Below are 16,761 nucleotides of genomic sequence, written 5' to 3' on the forward strand. Positions count from 1 at the left end.
CCAGCATTAGTACTTTTTGTTTCTGGGCTGTACTTCCATCTTTATTGGCCCGCTCCCTCTTTAGATTATTCATGTCATATGCATTTATCATTGCAAGAAAAGGAGGCCGCACCACTATGCACTTTGCTGTCTGTGCATGAACTGGATAACAAATGTGTAGTGACCAGTCACTGGCAGACTTTGAAAGGGGCGCTATGATTGGTCATGATCATGATGCACGTATGTTATTTACATGGTAGCTGGTGGACTGAAGAGCTGGCAGTGAACTTTATATTTTATGCGGTTACTCATAGTTAATATACCACACAACTGAAACAAGCTGTGGTGCTGGGCTACTGGTGTTATTTAACTCAACTGTAGTAGCTGAAATTCACACTCATTAGAACCATGCAAAATGAGGGCTCCCTCATTTCCAGACTATCTTATGGATACATGTGTATTTTTTCTTTGGCAAAGTAGGTTGCTTTATGCATGTGATTTTGTAGTTTTATTTTTTCAATTAATATTATGTGATATGCATGTCAAAAAACCATAATCTCATCTTTATGTTTTATGATGGCATAGTATTTGATTGAATGGGCTTAACCAATGGTTTGTTTAACCAATCCTCCTTTTTGGACATTTAGGCTTTTTCTGTTTTTCTCAATTATAAAATATGCTACAGTGGTCACCTCTGTAGATAAGATGTTGGGACAGCAACTGTTATTTATTTGAAATGAACATCTTTCTAGGGGTAGAATTACTGGCTCACAGGATAGATATACTTTGAAAACATTTCCATATTTTTTCCAAATTTCCCTTCAGAAAAATATTTCTGTTTGGACTCCTACCAGTGATGTAAATTGAAAGATGCTGGTACATATGTCCTAAACCCTTGCCCACATTGAGAGTGTCATTCTTTGAAATTTTTGCCATTTTTATAGGCAAAACATGTATTTTGTTTTAATAATTAGTTTTGATTACTAGGTAGGTTGAATATTTTTCATGAGTTTGTAGTAAATGTGTTTTGACCTATGGAATTTTATTCTGCCTAGTATTATAGCAGTTTTCAGATGGTAGGAATTTTTTTGTTTTACTAGGTTGAGAGCATATATTACTACAAAGCTCTCCAGATGAATAAATCTGTGTACTTGGACCACAGTCACATGTATATACCATTCTTTGGGGATTATAAGGAGTATCCATTGCCTTTATCTTATAACTGTCAGTTTCCAAAAGCTTTCCTTTTTTTTTTTTTTTTTAATTTTAAAGAGAAAACAGCCCACATCTAGGAGGAGATTCTAGTTAATTTTTCATTACATGACTTTTAGGAGATGGGGTCAGAAGGAGCTAGTAGGGCATTCAATTATGTGCTCAAGCAAGTTGGAAGGTTTTTTCCCCTTCTGGTGTACAATATTTTACTTGGGCTTGTTTTTCAAGTGCACTGAAGTGTGACTGAACATTTTTGGGTACTGCCATTATGTAAAGAAGAGCCTCCGTCTTGTTAAATATTCCTTCATCAACTTTGCAGTTAGGCAGTTACGGGCAGTAAGGAGCCTGCAAGGGCATGGGCTTTGGGCATTGGGCACAGGGAGGGTGGCTGGGAGGCGGGGGCCTGGGGGAAACTTAGGATTGGGGTGCTCTCTTGCCCCCTCCCACCACTGTAGAGAAAATGATTGGCTCCAGTTGGTTTCTGTCTCAGACTTTTGGATGGGTCCTCAGTGGAGAGAGAGAGAAGTTCACGTGGTTGGACCTCTGCTCATCCGAGGGCTAAAGGTTCTCCGTCAGTCGGGACGTGGAACTGGAGCTCTGTCCTTCTGCAGCGTGGTGGAGAGCCGAGACACGGTTCAGAACCAAAGGAGTAGAGGAGGCCTTGGATTCCTCTTCTCTTTAGGTTGGGGACGAGGGAGGCTCAGCGAGGAAGATGTCCACTGAAAATGTGGAAGGGAAGCCCACCAGCTCTGGGGACAGAGGAAGACCTCGGAGCTACACTTTGCTCAGGGTTGTCCAGCCGATGTTTAACCGCAGTATTTTCACTTCTGCAGTCTCTCCTGCCGCAGAACGCATCCGATTCATCTTGGGTGAGGAGGATGACAGCCCAGCACCCCCTCAGCTCTTCACGGAACTGGATGAGCTGCTGGCCGTGGATGGGCAAGAGATGGAGTGGAAGGAGACTGCGAGGTGAGGCATGGCTGAGTGTGAGGACTGAGCCAGGGGAACAAGGATGGGGCAAGATACTCGTCTGTGAGCCCTTCTCTAACCTGAGCACTCTGAATGACCGACGAGCCTGAGGTTGGCTGGTTAAAGAGTAAAAGGATTCTTTTTCTTCTCTTTGACATTGACATGGATGCAGGACACGCTTTATTTCACTGCTGGAGTCATTGGTTTGCATTTTGACCTTTATAAGATATTAGAAATAAATCGCCATTTATAGGTATGGAGAAGGCAATGGCAAGCCACTCCAGTACTCTTGCCTAGAAAATCCCATGTATGGGGGAGCCTGGTGGGTTGCAGTCCATGGGGTCGCTACGAGTCTGACGTGGCTGAGCGACTTCACTTTCACTTTTCACTTTCACACATTGGAGAAGGAAATGGCAACCCACTCCAGTGTTCTTGCCTGGAGAATCCCAGGGACGGGGGAACCTGGTGGGCTTCCGTCTATGGGGTCACGCAGAGTTGGACACGACTGAAGTGACTTAGCAGCAGCAGTAGCAGCAGCAACAATAAAATATTTTAAAGAGAGAAAGTCAGGCACCTACAATGATGATCTGGAGATATATACCCATGGTCTCCACATGCCAAGGTATCTTGTGGTACCATGTCTTACTTGTTACCCATTCCCTGTTAGGGGGAGGTGGCAAAGACAATGACCGTTCACCACAAACTTGCCATTATTCCAAGTGAAAACTTGTCATCTTTTAAAAATAGAGTGAAAACAAGTAGAAGGTTCACTTGAAGTGGGAGTGGTAGGGACGCGAGTTTAATTTCAGACCCTTGTCACCTGCCAGCTCATAACATTCATCATCATGTATAGATTTACATATAATATATATATGCAACTTAAGATATACAATATATAAATATGTTAAAATATGTTGTATTTATATTATATATTTTATTTATAAATATATAGTGTTGTATTAGATATATTATTATATCATGGACATTTACATACATACATGTATATATGTGGAAATGCTTTATAAATTGTTAAGCACTGCACAAATATCTAAAGTTTCACTAATCTCATAACAGAGCTTTTCTTTCTTTCTTTCTACATGTAGATTTAGTTATATACACCACATTAAATTGTCTATGACATATAAAAATCATTTAATACAAAGATGTTGATCTAGTGGCAGTTATTGGTCTGTTGTCATCACTATATGGAGGTTCAATGTATTTGACTTCCACCAACAAAATAATATTGACATATCCCTTTTATAGGCTGTAATTTAATTCACATCAATTAAATTCAGCCAGTATGTTTTTAATGACTCCAACCTGGGTCTCCTACATTGCAGGCAGATTCTTTACCATCTGAGCCACCAGGGAAGCCCAAACAACATGCCTTTTATATGCTGTAATTTATTTCAAATCAATTAAATTCAGCCAGTATGTTTTGAATATACAGTACATGTTGGGCACTGCTTTAGGTACTGGGAATACAGAAGTGAGCAATAACTCATTTCTGCCCGCCCATCTCAAATGCTCCCTCTCGAAGCTCTTCATTCTTTGCTCTCTTGGGGTCCTTTTTCCAGTCGTCATCTCTTTTCCCCCTCTCTTAGCACCAATCACCTGGATATTAAAAGTCTTTCATAAAGTATGCTTTTAGTTCATAAAACATTCTCTCGAAGAAGTCTGTCAAACTGAAAACTTGTACCAGTATCTCTATTTCATTCTTTATTTTTCTTCTTTCTAACAGAAAAGATCAGAGTGAGAATTATACTGGTGCAGCATTAATTAAGTGTTGGGGAGATGTTGGTTTAGTTTTGACTTTGCTGCTAACTAACAGGTCACACGGAGAAGGCAATGACACCCCACTCCAGTACTCTTGCCTGGAAAATCCCATGGACAGAGGAACCTGGTGGGCTGCAGTCCATGGGGTCACTAAGAGTCGGACACAACTGAGCGACTTCACTTTCACTTTTCACTTTCACGCATTGGAGGAGGAAATGGCAACCCACTCCAGTGTTCTTGCCTGGAGAATCCCAGGGATGGCGGAGCCTGGTGGGCTGCCTTCCATGGGGTCGCACAGAGTCGGACACGACTGAAGCGACTTAGCAGCAGCAGCAGCAGGTCATATAGTCATGCAGTTTTCCTGAACTTGTGTTTTCTATGTTGTCAAATGAGAGTCATATTGGGTTCAGTTCAGTTCAGTTCAGTTCAGTCGCTCAGTCGTGTCCGACTCTCCACGACCCCATGAATCACAGCACGCCAGGCCTCCCTGTCCATCACCAACTCCCGGAGTTCTGTTTCTAATATCATTGTATTTTATAGCTCTACAATTCCATCCCTCTGTGTATATTGGTGTCATCAGCTGCAACTAGAAGAGTTCCATTGATTCTTAACTTTCATCTTAAAATTCTGTGCAAGTACCTATATAGAGTAGAATTCAGGCACAGCATTCTGTTTTTAATTTCAGCCAAATCCAGACTGTACTTTGTTTTATGTGAGCCCTGGTCCCAGAAATGTGGAGGGATCACAGCTGATTGTATCAGTAGTTCAAAATTGAATGAGATGGACACAGTATTTTCATTTAAAATTCTTAAAGGTTAAGATGGTCATGAATACTTTAAAGGCTGGCTATTTCCTTGGGAACAAGATATATGTCCTTTTGGTGATGTCATGGGTTCCTGAGAGGCTGTACTGCTGGAGAAAAAGTGTGGTGGGTATACACCATGTCATGGAGGAAACTGTCCAGAAAGAAATGTACTGACAAATAGTCTACCTTCTATAACTTCTCCTATATAGGACTTGCCACAATTACTATTAATTAATTAATCATATATGTGATATTCTTTTTTTCATTTTGTCTGCCTCATTATACTCATTCACCTGAAGGGAGAGATTATGATTATGATTAGTTGAGAACTAATTGCCTTAGAATCTACTGTTCTAAATACAATAATTTCTTAGAAATATTATGTGATTGAAGTTGGAGGTCTGTGATAATCCATTTCTTTCTGACTGATGTACAGCTTAGTGTACCCAGGTACCCAGCCCAGGGTACCCAGCACACCACTGACAAAGCTTGAAAGAGTACCTTTGTTTGATGTTTCAAACTAATTCATCAGTACACTGATGCTGTAATTCTCTAGCCCAGACTTCTTGCCTTGTTTGATTGAAAACAAATATTTGGGTGGGTAGTTGGCATCTCAAAGGCTTCCCAGGAGGTGCTAGTGGTAAAGAACCTGCCTACCAATACAGGAAATACCAGGATTGGGATAGATCCCAGGATTAGGAAGATCCCCTGGAGGAGGGCATGGCAACCTACTCCAGTGTGCTTTCCTGGAGAATCTCCAGGGACAGAGGAGCCTGGTGGGCTACAGTCCATAGGGTCACATGGCGTTTCAGACACAGCTGAAGTGACTTAGCATGCATGCAGGCATCTCAAAGTAAAATGTCAGAAACTGAGCTTCTTATCTTCCCACCTCAGACCTGCTCTTCCTACAAGGTTTCTCACCACGATGAACAACTCCATTTTTCTAGTTGCTCAAGCCAGAAAGATTGGAGTCTTTTTTTGACACCTCTGCTACTCTACATCTCTTACTTGATCCACTGGCAAAGGCTATCTAGTTTACCCTCAGATATTATTCAGATAATCAGATATTCACATCAGAAGTTATTCAGATATTCAGAATCTCACCATTATCTTGCATTTAGTGCTGCCACAACCCTGGTCTAATCCACCATTCTTTTTCATCCAGATGACTGCAAATGCTTTGTTATTAGTCCATCTCCCTGAACCTGCCCTTACTTCCCTCATGAACTGTACGCTATGATCTCTTGACCTCATCTCCTGCTTCTCTCCTTCTGGTTAGCTCTGCTCTAGCCTCACTGGCGTGGTCATGCTCCTGTGTCAGGGCCTTTGCACTTGCGCTTCTCTTTGTCTGAAAAGTCCTCCCTGTGTACCCACTGTCATCTCCGTGGTCCATTTCCTCACCTCCTTCAGGTCTCTATTCAACCATGACCTGCTCAGTGGAAACAAGCAACTTTCTCCCAACTTTCCTAACCCTCATCCTTTTTCTGTTTGTCTTTAGTACTTATCAATGTTTGGCATGTTAACGTATCTTGTTATTGTCTCTCTCCAATAAAAGTAAAGCTCCATGAGGGCAGGAATTTGGGATTGTTTTGGTCACCACTATATTCCTAGTGTTTTCAACTACCTGTGACAGCCCACAGTTGAAAATTGCATGTTTATAGAATAAATGAATTTGGAGAAGGAGATGGCAACCTACTCCAGTGTTCTTGCCTGGAGAATCCCAGGGACGGGGGAGCCTGGTGGGCTGCTGTCTATGGGGTCGCACATTGTTGGACACGACTGAATTGACTTAGCAGCAGCAGCAGCAGCAGGATGAATGAACAGAGAAACAGAGCCTTGATTGTTAGCTTACTGCTCCACCTAAATTCTCTTGGGAAGTTTGGAGATGGTTGCGTTAGATTGTCAGTGGATTTTACTTCCTGCAACATGACTCTACTTCTGAATATTTTGATAGTAATTTATGACTGCCATTTATGATGTCCAGTTTCCAGGCATGATGGGGCTTTTCTTCCCCACGAAAAGCTCTAAAACCTACCAGACTAATAAAAGTTTAAGACTTAAAAGGGACTCGTTTTACATATGAAAATGCAGCATGAATTTTTTTTTTTTTTTTTGGCTAACATTAAACAGAATTCTTTGCTTTTTGTGAAAACTCCAATTAAAAGGACTATTTTATTCCATAGAGAACTAACCTGCCAGATCTCTCCAGCTCCATGTAGTTTCTACTGTGAGTCCACACCCCATCGAACACAATAACAGCCTCTTTAGTATTTTCCCTTTTAATGTTTTATACTTTTTTCAGTTGACTAATGATTTCATTTGACCAAGAATATCCTACATGGAGTCTCAACATTACTGCAGTTTTAGTCCTACTTCAGGAAGTTCAGGTTAGCTCTGTGTCTTAAAAAATAAGGAAAATGCTTTCACTAGTAGGAAAAATATCCCCATTTAAGTCTCACAAAGCCCAGTAGTCATGTAAAACTATAAACAAGGGAAGTCTTTATTTATATGAAATTTGAAGTATAGCCAACCCTACCACCCTCTTTTTTCCCCACATCTTTTCCCTGATTTTTTCTTTCCTGGAAGTCAGAACTTTGAATTTTCACTGGCTTTCCCAAAGGTAGAATGATCAGATCTGAGAAATAGATATAATCAGTGGAATACAGAGAAAATTATTTTTCAAAAGAGTATCCTTAGTGTTAGGTCATTAGAATACTGACATTCAGAGACTTCCCTGGTGGTCCAGCAGTTTAGACTCCATGCTTCCACTGCAGGAGGTGCAGGTTTGGAGAACCCTGGTCAGAGAACTAAAATTCCCTGAGTCCACATGGTATGGAAAAGTCAAAAAACCAAAACTTTAATACTGACTTTCAGTGATGTAGCGGTAGTTCTAATAGAACATTTGGTTCCATTCCGTCGCTCAGTCGTGTCCGACTCTATGCGACCCCGTGGACTGTAGCCTACCAGGCTTCTCCATCCATGGGATTCTCCAGGCAAGAATACTGGAGTGGGTTACCGTTTACTTCTCCAGGGGATCTTCCCGACCCAGGGATCGAACCTGGGTCTCCCGCATTGGAGGCAGACGCTTTAACCTCTGAGCTACCAGGGAAGCCCAGAACATTTGGTACTAGTGAATAATCCTCTGCTTCTCATTAAGAATTTCTAGGTGACTGTTGTTCAGTTCCTGAGTTACTTCCAACTCTTTGCGACCCAGTGGACCGCAGCACACCAGACTCCCCTGTCCTTCACCATCTCCTGAAGCTCTCTCAAATTCATGTCCATTGAGTGGGTGATGCTATCTAACCATCTCATCCTCTACTGCCCCCTTCTCCTTTTGCTTTCTATCTTTCCCAGCGTCAGGGTCTTTTCCAATGAGTTGGCTTTTCGCATCAGGTGGCCAGAGTATTGGTGCTTGAGCAACAGTCCTTCCAATGAATATTCAGGACTGATTTCCTTTAGGATTGACTGGTTGGATCTCCTTGCAGTCCAAGGGACTCTCAAGAGTCTTCTCCAACACCACAGTTTGAAACCATCAGTTCTTCGGCGCTCAGTCTTCTTTATGATCCAATTCTTATATCCATACATGACTACTGGAAAAACCATAGTTTTGACTATATGAACTTTTGTCAGCAAAGTGATGTCTCCACTTTTTAATATGCTGCCAAGGTTTGTCATAGCTTTCCTTCTAGGTGACTAGGCATCAGCTAATTGATTCATGAAGCAAACTGGTAAAAGAATCAGTCATGATCCAGTTTTGGTGATGGCCTTAAGCCAGCTAGAAAGACTGTCACAACCCCCCGTGACTCCAAACTCTTTATTTCTGTGAGTCAGTGATGTTTTCCAACATGGTTTTTGGCTTTCAGTTTTCCCTCAGTGAATATTCAGATGGACCATGTTGGAATTCATCACTGTTATAAGAATCTGTGTTAAAGATCACTTCCCCAGTGAGACTCAAATTCTACTGCCAAACCTGCGTAAAAAAGAAAGACATCACAAGTTTCAATAAACCCAACAAGCCAACAAAGGAAAAGGGTACTGATGTTTTAGTTCTAGTGGGCCACATGGAGGAACAGTTTCTGCTTGGCCGAGTGACCCTGCCTCCCTTTGGAGAACCTGACTTCAGGTCCTGGCCATCAAACATAGCCACATGCCCGTTCCCTGGGGTTTTGCAGAGGGACCCTAATCTACACTGAATCCACTATCTCTTCTCCACTGTGTTACTCTGGAAAATTCCATTTGAGACCAGGTTTATTTTTTCTGTAAGAAAAAGGAATTTAATCATCTATGTAATTAATTATATGTGGTTACTACACTGTTTTGCAATAACTTTCACAGTTGATCTAGAAATTTAAGAATTCTCCTTAAAAATATCATTTATCCCAGATAGCATTGGCATTGGCATCTTTTATGTGCGATGAGGCATTTATTAGTTAACAAGAAATTTATTATTGTTTTAATAGCTTTATATAGTTGGATTATATTCTAGGGCAAAGGTCATGTCTATTTTCCACTGTAAAACTGGCATGTTTTTAAGTTAGAGGTCTTCTCTTTTCTTAATTATATTTAATCACACGATTGGAAAGTTGCAAAATGTTCAGTGTTTCCCGTGGGCCTTCTATTTCTTCAACAAACTAGTGAAATACTGTTTGGTTGGCAGTCACTCAAAGTGTGTTAAACTGCAATGTACTTTATCATTATTCTTCTAAGACCTTGGAAAAAATAAACTTCACCTAATAAACTGTTTCTTCAAGGTTATAACAGTTTTGTTATTGCCAGCATTTAAAAAGCCAACTTCTGAAATTAATTTTTCTATAACATGTCAAGTAACTAAGACAAAAGGATAAGTAGGGAACTTATTGCAAATATATGGTTATTCATAGTTATTATGAAGGGTAGATAGTAGCTTTTAGTACATTTTACAGTAAAAATGTCTGGTCTTTAGAACTGTAATTACATGGTTCTAAAGCACCTTTACAAATTCATTGACACATGAATAGGCTGAACTTCGGTACCTTTGCCTTAGCCTTTTCTTTAATGGGTTCTGATTTGAACTGAGTCATTGTCAATTTTTTCTCAAATTTGTCCTTGATATGTGAGGAAGATAGACATAGCATGTATAGTTTCTGGAATGAAACTACCTGTGGTCTGTTTGAACGGGCAAACCGTTACTTTATGCCTGCATGTTTGAAGTTCAGTTCCTTGAACAATTCAAGCAGTGTATTTTAAAAAATTCATTCATTCATTAGTTGGCTGCATCGGGCCTTATTTGCGGTGGACGGGATCTTTCACTGTGGCACACAGACTCTCTAGTTGTGCTCAGTAGTTGTGTTATATGGGTTTAGTTGCCCCTCAGCATGTGGGATCTTAGTTCCCAGACCAGGGATTAAACCTGTGTTCCCTGCGTGGCAAGGCAGATTCTTAACCACTGCACCACCAGGGAAGTCCCTTAAGCAATGTATTTTAAAGGAATTTAATAGTCTTTATCCCAGAATTACCTTGTGCTATTTGCTATACTATGATATGACATCATCACAACATATAATATTTACTGAACTCAAAGTGAAATAGATACTTGAACTTTGAGGCAATACTTGTTATTGCCTCAAATAATATAATAATAATAATTATATGCAATTCTGACTAGGTTTCATATACAATGGAATCTTTTAGAGTCTCATCTTGAGTGATAAATTATAAGATCAAATATGTAAATATGTTTCACATACTGGTCACCAGTCAACATGTTAGAGATTCTGTAAGTCGGAAAAGCTAATATGCCTGAAGTTAGCCAATGTGATATACTCTGTAAAATCAGTATAATAACCCAATTACCTTGTATCCTCTGGGCAAATCCATAGAATTCTATAAGAATGTGATGTGAAGTTGTCATTTTTCTCTCATTTCCATCTACTCCTGTGGTTCTAATACCAACAAAGGTGAAGAACTGCTAATTAATATACACACTTGCACATGCACATGTGCGTGCATGCGCGCACACACACAGACACACACACACAAGAATATTAAAGTCTTTCTTTCAGAATGTTTCAAAGCCACTTTTGTAGAATAAACAAGGTCCAGTTCTGAAATTTTAGAACTTTTTTGCTGTTGGTTTTTGAATGTGAGTGAAAACATGTGAAAACCTCCACTCCTTACACTTTTGGGGATATAGGGGCAAGGAGGAGGGTCTTAGGGTGGAGGGTGAGGTTCGGGATAAGGTTGGCATTGAAGTGTGAGAATTTCTTGGGTGGGAGAAGAAAGAGGGAATTTAGAATGTAGCTAATATACTCATGAATCACATGAGTGTTGGGCTTGATTAAAATTCTGAATTTTCCTTGACATTGTGGCTGATCTGTTGATCTATTTTCACTCATGATTCTAATAATGTGTTCTTTTATTCCCCTTGGGGGTAGTGAGCAGTCTATAAATAATACCTTATGTAGAGCTTCCTCTGATCTCTGCCCTTTGTTCTCATCTTCAGTGAGTTGGATGAGTGTTTAGCTTTTCCTCGGAAAACATTTTTCAATCATTAAACTTTTGGGTGAAGAGTGTAGGAAAAGAATTCTTAATCCCCTTTTTATCTTGTCCAATATCTTTCAGAATTTTGAAGTGATAGAAAGCAACATTTTTCTGGTCATGATAAATAGCAAAATCATGATGTTTTCCTTTACCAGTGTAGAAAGAGTCAGTATATATAATATGTGGGATATAAAGACTATCAAATGTGTTTTGCTCTCATTTCCATTAAACTTTTTTCATTCCTATATATTGCTAAGTTATCAAAACGTCTATAAATCTTGGAAAGAAGAAACTATAAAATAGGGTTATTTGTTCCATTACTAGGGTTAATAAGAGATCTGTTATTATCAGAGTAGATGCATTGTTCACTGAGCTTGTATATTTTTAAACACACGTGGAGCTAAGCTTGAGGGGTAAAAGCTTCTATTAGCATCTTGATGAGAGGGAAACTTGTGTCAACCTAGAGAGAGTTATTAATGTAAGATACAGCAACACATGCTGGCCCTCTTTAAGCATGAAAAGGGAATTTTATATTTGTCTGACCATTTTGCACACCATATTTTTAAATATTTACAATAAATATTGGTTCATTACTGATTATTTCACCTAGTATAAACTTGCCTTGTGAAGTTACAACAAAATTCTCACAATAGTGATTATTTTTACACACTGTAGGCTCTACCCACAAGGAGAATTTGAAATGCATATTTTTCCTACATTATTTTTTAAAAAATTGGTTCCGTAATCATTCTTAAAGATTTCATGGTTACATGTAGATAGATATAAAACCAAGGATGCGTTGGTTTGTTTTCTTTCTCTCTAACATCAGTGAGAGGAGCGGTCTGGTGCGGCTGGTGTATTTATAAAGGTAATTCAGTTAATGATAGAATAAGCTTTTAAGACTCCACAAAAGGAGACATTTTGAAAGTGCTGGTGGGGGTGGAACTGGAGAGGTTGATGTTGCTATTTCCAGAGGTGATGAGAACACTTTTAATTGCTCTTCACTTGAATCTCATGTTTCTAGGTGGATTAAGTTTGAAGAAAAAGTGGAACAGGGTGGAGAGAGATGGAGCAAGCCCCACGTGGCCACCTTGTCCCTTCACAGCTTATTTGAGCTGAGGACGTGTATGGAGAAAGGATCCATCATGCTGGACAGGGAAGCTTCTTCTCTCCCACAGTTGGTGGGTAAGTATGTTGTCTTAAGTTCTTAGCATTTTTTCTGCTCTATCTGCCTCTCCATGAATCTGTCTCAATGCAGATGACTTCCAGTGTAAGCAGAGCTGAATATTCTGTAGCATTTATCTCTCTCTCCTTTTAATATTTATTATTATTTTAAAATATTTGCCTATTTATTTTTGGCTGCATCAGGTCTTAGTTGTAGTACTTGTGATCTTCATTGCAGCACATGGGATCTTTCATCGAGGTGCTCAGGCTTCTCTTTTCAGAATGCAGGATTTTAGTTGAAGTGCCTGGGTTTAGTAGTTGTAGCAAGTGGGCTTAGTTGCCCTGTGACATGTAGGATCTTAGTTCCCCAAACAAGAATCCAACCTGCATCCCCTGCATTGGAAGGCAGATTCTTAACCACTGGACCACCAGGGAAGTCCCTTTTCTCTTAAGGTTTATTGCAGAAAATTTGGAAACTACAGACAAATACTGAGAACAAAATTTTAAAAAATCATCCATTGTACTTCCATTTGAACATAGCTGTTGTTATGTTTTAATATTGTTAATTTTTTTGGCATATTTCCATCCAGTTTTATTTCTAAGTCCTCTCTCTTATGCTTTTCACTTTTATGTTATTTTTAAAGTTATAATTGGTACCATGTTTGCTTGGACAGATTTGCATTCTTTCAGATATTAGCATAAATTGAGGTTTTTAAATAGAACTCCCCCCCACCCCAACCCCCATATCCTTGCTATAGTGGACTGGAAGTCTGCACACTAGATTTCTAGAACTTCTTGATCTTAGTCATTGTGTTGAGCTTCTCTGGGCCTCAGTTTTGTCATCTGTAAAACAGGGTTTAAATCCTCTGTAAAAAGGAAGCTGGTTTATGTCTAGTCCCTCAGTTGGGTTGATTTTGTAGGTGACAGTCAAGCTTCTTTAGCTGTATGTAGAGAAAATTGGGTGGGGCCAGAAGCCCGTGGAACCTTATTGATTAGTGAATGAGTTGGGTTTTGTTGCTGCTGAGGATCATTTGTAGAACCCCCGGCAAGGCACTGGCCTCATGGTGCAGGGCAACTTTGGCATCTTTGTGATTAGTGTTGTGTGGTGTTGAGTACTGAATGTTAACTTATCATGTCAAACACCTTGCGCACACGTTGCTGCATTCCAGAGAGTAGTAATTGTTTTCATTTTCTAGCAAGAACCTGGCCTAAGCTGCCTTATAGTTCAGATTGATGTGCTCAAGATCATGTTTTCCTTAAGAAGAGGTGTAGGGGCTCTGCTTGTTATTCCAAGAAAAATTCCATAGCTCGGTGACCTCTGTGCCTGTAGGGATGACTGCACTTTTTTAAGGGGCCTGCGGTGTGCTTATTCTGGGACTGTGGGAAGAGACTGTGGATCATGGCCCTACTCACCAGTGTAAAATTCTTGTGTAATCTCAAAATTTCTTTGCATATCAGAAGTCAAAGTCTTGTCTATGGCATCTGTGTCTTTATAGACAGTGGGAAGTCTATAGCATGTGTATTAGACGAGAAGATTAGTTCTCAAATTGTGTATATATCTTGCAGATCTATACATTTCTATGTCCTCTTTAGAGGGCTTGTTAGATTTACAAGGAAGCTCTATACTTGCCTTGTAGCTGAAGTGCTTATGGTGCAAGTGGACAAGGGAGGAAGTCTAATGTGAAGATGCTAGGTGAATAGAGTGAATTAGTTTATGCATTTATTCAGCAGTGGTACATGGCCTTCTACCATGTATCAGACACTATTCTGGGCCCTGGAATTAGGTTTGCAAATCTACCACTTTATAAATGGAATATGTTACAAATCCATGTCCACATAAATAAGTAGTGAGAAGATAATATAGGAAATACTGCTTTCTACAGAATTTTTCATAGTTGACAAAACAGGTGAGACTGAAAATGAACCTTTGATATGTGAGAAAAGATGTTGGATTATTGTGTCCAGGGAAGATCTGCAAAGACAGAGAGAACCAAAGAAAAGGAATGGTTTTCCAGGCTATTTGTTTCACTGACTTATTTCCATTTGTTAAAAGCTGCAAGTAAGATTGTTATCTAAAAATGTATCATGGTCAATGAAAAGCAATCCAACTTTTGAGTGAGAATCGCAATTTCTGTATTTTCAGGCTTTAAGAACTAATCTGGAGCAAAGCTGTCTGAATTTAGAAATGCCAGAGGTAGAGCCAAATGGGATTAAACTTGTGACTGGGCAATGGATTGGCAATCTAGGGGGAGAATATATGTTGTGGTTTAAGGGTCATTGAGGTTTCCTGTGTTGAATAAAAAAGTCCTACTTTAGACTATGGTTCAGTTCAGTTCAGTCGCTCAGTCGTGTCCGACTCTTTGCGACCCCATGAATCACAGCACGCCAGGCCTCCCTGTCCATCACCAACTCCCGGAGTTCACTCAAACTCATGTCCATCGAGTCGGTGATGCCATCCAGCCATCTCATTCTCTGTCGTCCCCTTCTCCTCCTGCCCCCAATCCCTCCCAGCATCAGACTCTTTTCCAGTGAGTCAACTCGTCGCATGGGGTGGCCAAAGTATTGGAGTTTCAGCTTTAGCATCAGTCTTTCCAATGAACACCCAGAGTTGATCTCCTTTAGAATGAACTGGTTGGATCTCCTTGCAGTCCAAGAGACTCTCAAGAGTCTTCTCCAGCACCACAGTACTTCCTGTAATTCCACTATTTGGAGATTCATTTCACTGAACCTAGGGTTTGTTTTCTGTTAAAATATACCTACTCTCTGGCAGCGGTATGTGTTCATTCCATGGCATGTTGAGTGGTGTCATAGAGAGAATGGTGGATTTAAAGTTGGGGAGTGGTTAGTTAGGGTATACCTCTTGTAGCATGTATGACCATGGACAAGGCTTATTACTTCACTCTTTATCAGTCTCTGTATTTCATCCACAGAAGGTGGATAAAGGTCGACCTCTCAGGGTTTTTGATAGAATTGAATGAGGATCTCAGGTGTAATTGTTCTTAGTTCCATGACTATTCCAGGATAAAGTTTACCTAGCAAGACCTGAGTATAGACTGAGTCAGGTCAAGAGATGCTCAGAGACTTCACGAACAGGAGAAAAGATTCTGAAAGGTGTAGTGGATAGAGCTAGAAACAACCTCATAGCTTCTTTGCTCTGCCTAAAGATGATCAACAAGGGAGATGAATGTTAAAGTTGAATTATTTACTAGTGCTTTTTTATTAAACTGTCTTAGAGATCTTCAGAACCTGAAAAAAGTCATCCTACAGAGTTTCTGGTCTTCAGTAATTTGCTGATCCTTTCCATGTAGTAGAAGACCAAGCCGCACGTGATACTAGAGACTCGTTAACCAATAGCCAAAGAGAAAGTTTCTGGTATTTACTACATTTAAGTAGCATAGTTGGTAAAGAATTTGCCTGCAGTGCAGGAGACCGCGTGTTTGCTCCTTGAATTGGAAAGATACCCTGAAGAAGGAAATGGCAAACCACTCCAGTGTTCTTGCCTAGGAAATACCAGAGTTGGACATGACTTAGCCACTAAATCACCACCAAGAAAAGTTCATCAAGCAGTTTACATTCTCACTTTAATTTTCCATTACTTTTTATTTATCAGTTGTGGCTTTTGTTCTCTAACCTCCACATGTTTGCTTTAATACTGTCATTCAGTTTTAAAATTGGACACCACTAATCTATAGAGTTAGCAAAAACAAGACCAGGAGCTGACTGTGGCTCAGATCATGAACTCCTTATTGCCAAATTCAGACTGAAATTGAAGAAAGTAGGGAAAACCACTAGACCATTCAGATATGACCTAAATCAAATCCCTTATGAGTATACAGTCGAAGTGAGAAATAGATATAAGGGACTAGATCTGATAGAGTGCCTGATGAACTCTGGACGGAGGTTTGTGACATTGTATAGGAGACAGGGACCAAGACCATCCCCATGGAAAAGAAATGCAGAAAGGCAAAATGGCTGTCTGAGTAGGCTTTACAAATAGCTGTGAAAAGAAGCGAAGCGAAAAGCAAAGGAGAAAAGGAAAGATGTAAGCATCTGAATGCAGAGTTCCAAAGAATAGCAAGGAGAGTTAAGAAACCCTTCCTCAGCGATCAATGCAAAGAAATAGAGGAAAACAACAGAATAGGAAAAACTAGAGATCTCTTCAAGAAGATTAGAAATACCAAGGGAACATTTCATACAAAGATGGGCTCAATAAAGGACAGAAATGGTGTGGACCTAACAGAAGCAGAAGATATTAAGAAGAGGTGGCAAGAATACACAGAAGAACTGTACAAAAAAGATCTTCACGACCAAGATGATCACGACGGCGTGATCAC

General features: G+C 40.0%; 1 protein-coding gene across 7 annotated transcripts in view; it reads left to right on the forward strand.

Annotated features, from left to right (window-relative positions):
* Positions 1 to 16,761, forward strand: part of SLC4A4 (solute carrier family 4 member 4) — a 368,998-nt gene that overhangs the window by 145,932 nt on the left and 206,305 nt on the right. For all 7 annotated transcript variants that reach the window (XM_055434873.2, XM_055434874.2, XM_088836384.1 and 4 more), the window contains 2 exons: positions 2,025 to 2,160; positions 12,288 to 12,448. In XM_055434873.2, coding sequence (XP_055290848.2) covers positions 2,025 to 2,160; positions 12,288 to 12,448 — 297 coding nt within the window. The remainder of the gene's footprint in view (positions 1 to 2,024; positions 2,161 to 12,287; positions 12,449 to 16,761) is intronic.

This window comes from Moschus berezovskii, chromosome 5, assembly GCF_049115385.1.
Source record: "Moschus berezovskii isolate FMDL1 chromosome 5, NW_MosBer_1.0, whole genome shotgun sequence".
In the NCBI taxonomy this organism is placed as follows: Eukaryota; Metazoa; Chordata; class Mammalia; order Artiodactyla; family Moschidae; genus Moschus; species Moschus berezovskii.